General features: G+C 33.2%; 2 protein-coding genes across 2 annotated transcripts in view; both read right to left on the reverse strand.

Annotated features, from left to right (window-relative positions):
- LOC123542633 (CD109 antigen-like) overlaps window positions 1-1874 on the reverse strand; it is a 50409-nt gene extending 48535 nt beyond the window's left edge. Inside the window, exons 1-2 of the mRNA XM_053531802.1 lie at window positions 1729-1874; window positions 1242-1322 (exon numbers count right to left, since the gene is read on the reverse strand). Of these exons, the coding sequence (XP_053387777.1) occupies window positions 1242-1297 (56 nt within the window). The 5' untranslated portion in view covers window positions 1298-1322; window positions 1729-1874. The remainder of the gene's footprint in view (window positions 1-1241; window positions 1323-1728) is intronic.
- Window positions 1875-3587: 1713 nt separating this feature from the next.
- On the reverse strand, window positions 3588-11349 carry LOC123542539 (C3 and PZP-like alpha-2-macroglobulin domain-containing protein 8). The gene is made up of 7 exons (XM_053531810.1): window positions 11142-11349; window positions 10369-10431; window positions 9405-9514; window positions 8683-8830; window positions 6331-6436; window positions 4931-5037; window positions 3588-3653 (listed from the first exon to the last, which is right to left on the reverse strand). Exons 2-7 carry the CDS (start codon window positions 10429-10431, stop codon window positions 3636-3638), a joined length of 552 nt encoding a protein of 183 aa, XP_053387785.1. The 5' UTR covers window positions 11142-11349; the 3' UTR covers window positions 3588-3635.
- Between the last annotated feature and the right edge of the window lie 203 nt (window positions 11350-11552).

Raw genomic sequence — 11552 nt, forward strand, 5'->3', positions numbered from 1 at the left:
GTAAATAACTGAATTGGACAATAAAGTCCAAAATGTTAAGTCATTTTATAAATTATCATTTCTTTTGTTGGCAAGGAATTGTTGTATGTGACTCAGTCAATTCTTATGTTTTTGCAAGTTTTCTTTGCACATTTTGTGCAGGTAGATCGTTGTTTTTTTCTTGCAATCATTTTTCAGTTAAGCCACAGATTCATGTTTTACAACAGCAAAGAAATAAATACGGTATAGATAGGATTCTTTAATTTATCTGTCACAGATTCATACATTAACCGCTTGGGTCCAACCGTAAGCAGATTCTTTGTAACACCGACAGAATATTGCTATGACTCCTCAAAAGTGCATATACTCTCATTTTGTATACAAATGTATTTACAAATACATGAGACAAATACATTCATAACTTATACATTATATAAAACCACTCACTCAAATTAGGGCAACACTACGAGTACAGTAAGTTATGGAAACTATTTTATCAAAATAATGTTACAGATACAGAATCTACAAAACATAAGAAACTAACATTTCGATGCGGTCTCTTTTGGCCTTAATTGCTGATAGTATCAGTACAGAAGTTAGGACAATTTCCAAGATGTTGATTTTGTGACATAATGTTTAGAAATGTGTAATCGGCCTCGACTTGTAACTGTTTTAGACATGTGGCTGATTGACTAGCTGGACATAACGGGATGACACGTGGAAAATTAAAAAGGTAATTAGTGAATATTAATGTTTTTTCGAGGACGATATGGCCAAAATAATAGAAAATCTCTATTCGCGGAATGTTTATTCTTCGAATATGGATGTACTAATTATTTTGTGTACCATTTAAATGGTTGTTAGATTCTCCTCACGTTTCTTGACTTGGGTTTAACGAATAAGATATCATTTGATATACATATGTGAACTAACCATTTTCTAACTGAATGTAACTGGAGAGTATGATGTTATATTTCATATCAGGTCTGTGTGATTACATTTTTATAAATACAAACAAAGCCATCTAAAAACACGTTTAGAAGCAGCCACATATACATCAAACAAAAGCATTCACCCTTCACTTTCCATCAAATAATTTAGTTACGACATTTAGTCGTGAAGAAAAAGTGCTTATACGCCCCAATGTCGGTTAAAGTCACCCGGTCCACTAAAGCAAATATGGGTTTATTTAGTAAATTGTTTTCTGCTTTGTGACTGAAATTTAATAATATGGTTGCCACAGTGGTAAGACGCATACTCACCCGGTTGTGACTGATACAGTTGCTAATGAAACAATTAGCGAAAATGGTGTCAACATTCTGAGGTCAGATCTTGTCCAACATCTGAAAAATGGTAAGAAAGATACAAAAATCATTTATACTTTGTTTACTTAAATGTTAATTGATTTCGTAATACGCTGTATATTTTATTAAATATTATATGGTACATATTGTATTAAACGGTACATATATCATAAAACGGTGTGTATGGTGTAACACGGCACACATTTTATTAAACGATATGTATGACGTAATGCTGTACCAATTTATCAAATGATAAATACAGCATACTACAGAACACATTTTATTGGTTGATATTTCGGCTGTATACTTAATTTTACCATATATGATTTGTAATTATGTATCCTATGAATACGTAGCTTAAACAGAAGCTGTATCGTTTAGAAAAAAACTTTAAGCTTTTGAAAATTGAAAATAGTTTGTTTGTATAAAGTTTTAACTTACTTACCTAGCAGACGATTATAACTTATCCTAGTTCCATACAAATACTGGATACAACGTTTTCATTCGTATATATAAGTGACAATAATCACGCCTCTAATTAACAATTAAACTTGACTAAAATGGTGGGCATGTTGTTTGACATGAATGAACCCGGTTGTTTGTAATTTACATTTCGAAAAATACTCGAGAAGAAACAATAGTAATTGTACTGTATGCAACATTGATAGTGTATGCATTTTACACTTTCAAATTCAATTGAAGGGCGTTACGGGGAGGAGTTTCAAACGTGTGTCAATGTTCTAACAATTAACATCTAATAAACTTCCTGTTTTGAATTTATCAAATAATTGAATCAGTGTCACAAATTTTAATGTTTTGTATTTTCTTATTTTATTGTTCATGTTCGTGAAATTGAGAGGAAAATGCTAACGTAGCACCATTCCATACCGACAATGTCCACGCACTTGTGTTTAGGTGCTCTTTGGTGTATTTCTAACTTCCTAGATGGTCGTGATTTGTTTAAGTCATACAAAATTATCCTCAGCATCTCGTGGACAAGTTGCATTCATTATATATCTTTGCAACTTCTGTCAGAAATACAGCAGATGATTATAACATTATGTATTCCTCTTTCAATTTTAATTGTCAAGTGACCGTCGTTTGTCGTCATTCGTCGTAAACAACTGAACTATTATAAATGTTTTATTTCGCACGTGATCTCCCAGTCGGCGGTATTATTATCCCAAAACACACATATCTTACACGCTAAGAAAAAAACACTTATTATATAAATTACCGCAATGCTTCTCCGAAAGCGTATGCAGTTCTGGTGATAAAAGAGTGAATGATACACAAAACATTTTGTTAGGTAATGAAAGGAATTAAATAAAATTATCAAGTCTTAACACGTTTCAGACATACCACAGTTTAACTAGTTTTTTAATAAGTAATTTAAAACCATTGTTTAATGCCTGAATGTGTGGCCGCTTTGTTGCCACTATTTCTTTCTTATACAATTTTGCCGTACCCTTAAAAATTTCTTCGAATGGACAACATAGACAAACATAGACCAAAGCATAGTCAAGAAAAAAGTCATTAGACAGTGACAGTTGTCATTAAACAATGATAATTAAATCGTATTTGAGGTGATAACAAAGAATAGTTTGAAACAGTACAGATTGTGTTGTAACAATTCTGAAGGCGTCTGCATTATCGTCCAGGTTACAAGACCTTTTCATGTAAGCAGGAATTCGACATAATGAAATGACCGCTCTCAGTCAGATTCCGTTGTATGTCATACTGTTTTGAACTATCCCTCATACTCATGATTCTGCACCAGAGTCCTAATATATATTAATAATAAGATTTCTCATATTAACTTAGATCTTGTACCTCATATTGTTTCAAACCCCAACCGCATACATTCATACCCTCATCCCTAATCAACAAAATGCCACTTTTGCTGATTCCTTACGTACATGTACTGCATGTATGTGCTCGATTATTTTATAAAATACATGATTTTGTGAGCAAAATCTCAGACTGACTAACATTGTCCTCTTGTAAAAAGTTACGTAAGCATAGAATATGCATGAACCTCGTTAGAAGTATGTTTTTAAGTTTTTACTGTATAATGCTATCAAACTCCACTCAAGGGATGATCACTAGGTGTATGCGAGGTACGCCTGAAATAATGAAAACAAGACCCGTATTGAGAAGTTTGAAAAGGATTTGAAAATTAATACTGAATAATCAAACGTTGATGCACACAGAATCGGTTTTAGATTATCAGCAATAATCTAGTGGAAGAAGACAATAAAATGCAGTCTGAATACATGTTTTTTTATTATTTATCGAGTAGGAAAAGAACAAATTTTCATGAAACTGTAAGGTCCAACATCTACTTGAGGCTTACTTTCCAACACCAATCTGAAAGAAAAGTACATGATAGATAAAATTTATTTTTTGTAAGTATTAATCTAGATTATTTAACATATTGTCTATGTTTCTGGGATGATTTTGTTCTTCATTGGAGCAGGGTAATTGTGTTACATGAAACTGGTTTATTCACCCACAAAATAGATTTAGATGTTGGCACGCCAACTCGAACAATCAAGGAGATTTTATTCATGATTATGCAATTTTGGCTGGCATGGTTTCCAGAATATATTCTACTTAAAAACCAGTCGACATATTTCAAAGTAATATCAAACCAATACACCTTGATTGATCATTTTCCAAATTCCTTCAGCTTATTTTGCTTTATTTTAAAACATAACAGTCAATGGCTTGAGAAAGAGATTTTAGCATAGCTATCTTCTCCTCTGAAACTGCTGTCGGCAGGACCGACTTTGAAATAAGTTATAATTTCACAGACTTGTCGGCCTGTTGTCAAATATCAAAGATTTGTCCTCTCTCAGGTTGACCCTCTATCAAATTCTTTCGACCCATTTCGAGTTATTTAATAGTATGGCTGCAAGGAACCGGACTGCTGCCTAAATTGTTTTGTAATATCAAAATGATTTCACATTTTCTCAGAGACTTTTTGCCGATTTAAAAAAAAGACAATATCTACTCTCAGTAACTCTATACTTAATAATTCAAGCCACTTCGATTTGTTATACACATGTCAACTAGAGGGCGTGGCTAGGTTTTTCTTATTATTAAGTGGAAATCTAACTTTCAAATGTTTATCTTCTAAAAACGTTGGCTCGACGTCAAACTTGTTTCACACAAATGTTATAAAAATTTGCCCCCAAGGAATTTCTAAATGCATTGTCAGGATTTTTTTCTATATGTACGCTGATGCTACTGATATACATTTAATGAAAATCTCAGAACAGTCTGAAGTAAAATCGATCTTCAAAAACAAACCAGCAGTGTAACTGTGTTCTTGCTGATGAATTCCGAAACAGATGTATACAAAAGACTGCTGAGTTAAAGATAAACATGGCTATAGTAGAAAACAAACAAATGAATCTTGTTCATGCAGTTAACATATCTTCTAACTGCGTTTGGATAAAACATTTGATTGACATTTGTATTGGAAGTGCTAAATATAATTTGTTTTAGCTAAAGAAATGATGGTTGCATTACAAAGAACAATTGTTTAAATTGCAAATGTATGTTTTTATTAGGATCACGTGTATGAAAGTCAGCATATTGACCCTGTACATTTCATTTCGAACTGGTACTGACGTCATTACCTGTCCAACTCCGGTTGTCCCGGTGCAAAACTGGCAGAGTGGACACACAGAACAGATAGTTGCGTTCTTCAAAAGACCAAATTCGTACCTCTCCATGGCTTGGTGTGCTACGTTGACGTAGAAAAATCGAATAAGACATTCAGTTCACAAACTAGTGAATAAAATTTGACTTTATCGTTACACCGTTTCAACAGACAAGTGCTAACTAGCGACATTGACAAGTGTTAGAGTTCTTTTCTTGCATCATAGCTGATAAAATGTTTATTATTTTTCTAAAAGAAAAAGAATTTACTAATAGTATTTATTGTATAGTGTAATGCAGAATTTAATACCTAATATATATAGCGAATTTGGAATAATGCGATTATCTTTTGGATAAATACTAAAAGGAATCATCTAAATGGTGGGGAAAGGTTAGAAACTTTTGACGGGGAAGAGAAATTACAACGTTTTCTGTGTTTTTATTTTACATTATTATTCTTAATATCTATAAAGACACATTGAACACACTGACCATTTAGGAGTGTGTCTAGATGATAAATTTAATGTCAAGTCAACCTGAAAATATGAATAGGAAAGACTAAGAGAAGTTTCCATTGTTGGTGCAATTATGTGCATTTCTGCACCACCAATAGAGAGCAAATCTACAGCTATGGAAGCAACTAAAGTACGTTTGATCACGCGCATGTACAAAGCATTTCCTACAGTAATGTACATAAGTTAGGGACAAAACAAGGACTGAATCAGTAATCACTGCTGCGTGTGTTAGATATTTTTGTTTAAAGAAAAAGAAATGGTCTATTGGGTTGTGTTAAAAGTTAATAAGTCCTAAATGATTTCATCAATAAAACACAGTGTCATCTAAATAACGTAAGTCTTGTTTCAAGCTGAAGTGCTTTTATTCTAGTTAATTTACACAACCATCGACAAACTGAATATGAAAAATTGACAGATGTCAAGTATTCAGAAATAAAATAAATCACTTCACATAAAATTAGAAATAAAATGAAGCTGTTGAGAGGCTGTATCCATAATGGAAGAACAATCATGGTTTGGAAACTCTGTAAATCTCATAGATGTGTAATATTCAATAGACCTTTCTTTGTATTAAGCATATTTAAATATAAAATATTGTTTGAACTTATCCTTGGTTTGTACTGTTTCGTTGAAAAGTAAATGACGATTCAAATGAAATACGAAAATCTGTTATAAAACAAACAAGTCTAAAAATATTTCATGGTTCATAGTTGTTTAGAGGAACTAACTATGACTTTTAATAGTCTTATAAAATGAGCAAATCTGAAAATTAACTATTGGTTAAAAATGTATTTATGGGTAAATAAGTAAATATGTAATATGAAACGTTGTTCTTAAACAAATCTGAAAAAAAAGAAACATACTCGGTTCGTAGTAGTCATAAGCTGTCACGTGGCAGGCTTGACTCTTCACAACTGGGTCAGCTCTTTCCATTTTTACCTCTACACAGGTACGCCCATTGCGGTTGATCTACAGTAAAAACGCATATCATATAATCAAACACACTTTCTCGTCCATTTGTGTAAGAAACAGATAAACCATTAAAAATGTTAAATTTAAATAGTATAAAAAAACTAAATAAAATGCGCCGGTGTAATGAAGTATTTCGACCCCCATAGAATAATGACCCCCTGGTCATTATTCTATAGAAAAAGTGACCCCCCGGTCATAGTATTATGACCTTCAGATCATAGTACTCTGACTCTCCCACGTGAAGTAAACTGAACCTCACGAAGAATATCTAAGGCCTAATTGCTGAATTTTATGCCCCCACTCGGGGGCATATAGATTTGCCATTGTCCGTCCGTCCGTCCTTCCGTTTGACCATTAGCCCCAGATACCATCACTTGACACAGAAATCAGAGCATTCCGCAACGGGAAAAGGGATTCTATTTCTGACAGCAACAACAGCAGCAGGAGAAGAAGAGGTAGATGTACAAGACGTATTAGTGGAAGCAGGTATAGTAGTATCACTAGTAGCAGTTGTAGTAGTAGTAGTAGAAGTAGTAGTAGTAGTCGTAGTAGAAGAAGAAGAAGTACATGTAGTAACAGCAATAGAAGTAGCGGCACCAGCAATAGTAGTACAATCAAAATGTTAACTATTGGCAATGGAGGGTATTAGAGTTGTAGATCTAGTAAAATTGTCCGTTAGGTTTGGTGGGGATCACTTTTTAATAAATATTATCGTCGAAAGTCTTTTTAGGAGCCGGTGTTTTACACGGAAAGAGTAACTTTTTTAAATAGAATAATGTCCGGGAATCGATATTGTATGAGAGTTCGAATGTAGTAATTTCGGCAGTGAGTATTTTACATGGAAGGAGTCACTTTTTCTATAGAATAATAACCGGGGTCGTTATTCTATGAGATTCGAAGAGAGTCATCTTTAGGGAGTCAGTATTTTACTTGAAGGGGTCAGTTTTTCTATAGAATAATGACCTGGCGGTCGTTATTCTATAGAGATTTCAAAGGGAGTCAGTTTTTATAAGGGGAGTCAATATTTTACAGGAAAGGAGTCACATTTTCTATAGAATAATGACCGGGGGTCGTTATTCTATGGGGGTCGAAATACTTCATTACACCGGCTTAAAATAGAATCTGTTTATGCACATTTTAGCTGCCAATTTACGACTGTTCATTGTAACCTATTTCACAAGCTAAAGTTAAGAATATTACGCAAAGGGCATTTTACACATGTAATGGAAAGGTTTAGCCACAATTATTTCTTTTTGTTTTAGAGGTATCAGGTCTTTCACCATTGTAGTGCACTATCACAACTTGTTCAGTAAAATGTGTTTGAACATAGCTTACTATCATATTAAAAATTAAAAAGGAGTTAGCTGATGGAACAAAAAAGTAACATATATAGGTAAGATATCAATTCACAATGAGACTGTCGTAACTGCATGATACAATGCCATATAGTATTACAACAACATGTCTGTGAAATGTAGAAATAACGCTAGATGTGAATTGAAATGTCTCTAAGATAGCTCTGAACGTTTACAACAAATATTTTTAGCAATTTAGAATTATCAAACCATTTTTACAAATATCATTGTATTTGAGGAAATTAAGTCAGTGAAAAAGATAAGGTCATGTGTTTGATTTTTATTTAGACTGTTTTAAATATACTGGTCATTTAGTCAGTTTTTTGTAGTGCGCTTCCATTGAAAAATCACTGTTTTGATGACATTTTTGCATAAAAGTTTAGAGTTGTTAGATATAGATTTACTACCTATTTTCAACTATAAGGCCAAACTAGATTAATGTTATAGGTCCGTGTGCTTATTTTTTCACTATTCGCCAATAATAAACTGTAGTTTTGACAACGACAAAAGTGCATACTGTTTTAACATTAACTATATGGGATACAAAAGATTCCTGTTGATATTTATACTTTCTGTATAACGGCTGGCAGATATTATACTAGGTTTTCCGTATAAGTGATGTTATGCCCTCACTTCACGTGAATCAGACGTGCAGAACTACTTTTACGGGGCGTTACGGGAGTTTTCCAATCGCCACATTATAAAGATCGAAACAATTGAAAAGAGTAATAATTATGTACAAATACTATCTGGCCGTCATTAAAAATACATAATATTTATACTTTAGTACAAATATTGTCAGTTGAGAGCCAGAAACGTTCATCAGCATATGGATAAAGAATGCTGAAGAGTGTGGTTCTCAATTGACGATATGCAAATTTTACTTACGCCGTCAAAGTAGAGTGCGATATTTCGCCCGTTTGTCTCGTGCCTTTTAATCAGTTTCTGTACTTTGAGTGCGTCATTATCTGGTCGGAATCCAGTAGGCATTTCCACTTCTGCGACTAGCATACCGCTTGTTGCAGGTCCTGTCCAGCTTTATATTAAAAAAGGACAAGTGTCACATCACTTGTATGTTAGTGGTGTAACTTCCCTCTTCCCTCCTATTTCCGCCCTCCCTTACATACTAGACCGCTTTTTACATCAACCTCATTGTTTTATTTCGTGCATACAATTGAAAATTTTTTTGAAAAATCTTTTTCAATAGGTATTTGAAGCACTGATACTCCGTCTACTATATATTTCAACTACAGTTTCTTTTCGTGTGTGGCCTGCTTTGCGCTTTTATGCCATGGCTTTGTTTGCCGTGATTAAAGCGTCCAGAAAGTCTACATTTTACCTTTTATTTTCAATTCGTGTTCAGTCAATTTTTGTTTTTCCCAATTTTTTTTGTTTCTAGCTAAACATGCTAAGTGCACAATGGTGCCACTTCCTCATATCAGCCGGATTCAGTGACTATCACAACATACCTACATGAAAATGTTGAAAAGTTCTGTATAGACATTGACCTTTGTACGTGTGTGCTGACATAGCATTGCGCGATGAAACGTAAAAGTGAGTATCTAAATAATACTGATTAATTATGTTTGTTTCACTAGATGACTACTTACCTTATACAAGGTTTAACCGTAACAGAATTAAGTGTTTCCTTTATTATTGCTACTGACACTGCAATGTAGTTGTCAGGTCTATTTCCAGATATGTAGTAAGACATCGAAATCTAAAACAGTAAAATTGTCTTTTCTAATGAATGTAAGGCATCACACTAAAACTGTATTGAGTATTTATAGCACATTTCCGCCACGTATATGCCAAAAGAAAACGTTTTGACCATAGCAAGTAAGGTGATGAAGAAAATATAGCAAACATATGTATGTAGTATACTTAAATTAGGTGGTGTAACATTGTGGAGGACTAAATGGAAAATGTTAACAATTACTAATATGTATAATATACAGGATGGCACTTTTCAGTTCCATCTGCATCTAAACTCAGGTTACATTTGTTTTTATAACTTCCTCAGTACTCTAAGGACACTAATAAAAGAAAGAGGTAATGTGCGTTCCTTAGCGTAATACGTCTGCAGACTTCTTAATGCTTTTCTCAACCATTCCGCCCAAATGTTTTTTCACTCCTCATATTTGTAGCTTACGTGCAGATTTGAATACGGCTAAAGAGTTCAAAAAAAGTATGGAGACTGTAAAGGAATCTTTCGTTTTCTTGTCTTCGATGGATTGTACCTCTACGTTATCAAAATTCGTCAGTTGATAAGGATAAGTGCAAAAACTTCAACTGAATTGAGGGCCTTTTCCGTGTGCACAGTAAAAACATGACACGTGGGTTGGCCACTCGGGGTTACAGCAATTATTTTAATTAAATTAAGAATAGTTGCTGTCAACAAAGATCATTTTGTGTCGGACTAATATCTGCAAAAGTGTAATTATTTACGATCTAAGTCTGATATTCGTACAAAATGGGACCATAATTAAACCAGTCCTATATCGGCTACAGATATAATGTTTACAGTGATATTGAGCCTTTTTTATAGACGATATTATTTTCGTTAGTACTTACATCTAATACTGCTATCCCCTCTCCAATTGCTTGCAATATAACATTTGGTAAAGTAGACGGCATCTGAAGACAGATCTAATATGTGTAATCATGCGATGATATGAACTGTTGTACAACGGAATGCTCAAGAACAGAGAGTACAAAATGTATGTTAAAGTAAAAATGTTTACAAACTAATAGTGAAAAGTTGTCACATATTTTAATAGTAAGATTTTCTTATACAATAACTTCACGGTATAATAAGTATATAAAGATTTTTTTTTTCATAATGTTCAAGTAATTATACATTTTGAGGCAATTTGATTGAAATATCACCAAATTAAGAAAACTGTGTATTTGAAGTGTTGATCTTGAAGCCACCAAAATCATGTAATTACTTTACTTATCAAAATCATATTTTTAAAACCACATAACAATCATGTTAAACATACTGTTAAACTGATACATTTATAGTTGCATGTAATATCAAATTACCCGCAGATAATACAAACAACATCCTCAGATGAGATGTTTGATAACAATTTTCTGACAATGCGTTCAATCAAAAAAAATAAAAAGATACAAGTTCAAATTCTTATTGTTATAGATTATGTATTCTTTTCGAACGCACACCTAATACTGCATCGTATAATAGAATATTTTATCAAACTGATAGACATTGTGTTTGTCCTGACAAAACAAGTTTTCTTGTGATCTTCGATTTCAATGGCAGCATACTCTAATTATGAATTTTTGAAAAAAAGCAATGAAAATTAAGCAGTTTAATTGCATACCTCTTTTGAATGAACTACATCGTAGGTACTTGTCGTTGTCGAGTACGAATGAGCAAAATTGATGCCAAATGCATTGAATTGTACACCATAGTTTTGAGACGGTCCGCTCGCATAACGTGCCGAAAATTCAGACAAAGCTTGTAAAGATATGACAGTGTCCTGAAAAGCATTCAAGGCGGTATATATACATTTACAATTACAATTCACTTGCATTTCTTTGGTATGACTCAAATTTGTTACAGGTTTTACACAGAACTGCATTAAAAATATACTATGCATTAATTGTATTATTAAACTGCCAAATTATTTTCACGAATTTAAAAAGCTTCTTTAGAGACCTATGACGTCGAATAAGACACATTTCATTATCTATACTTCTAAAACTTTATCCATATCAGAAAACATCTAAAC

Source organism: Mercenaria mercenaria, chromosome 19 (genome assembly GCF_021730395.1).
Source record: "Mercenaria mercenaria strain notata chromosome 19, MADL_Memer_1, whole genome shotgun sequence".
In the NCBI taxonomy this organism is placed as follows: domain Eukaryota; kingdom Metazoa; phylum Mollusca; class Bivalvia; order Venerida; family Veneridae; genus Mercenaria; species Mercenaria mercenaria.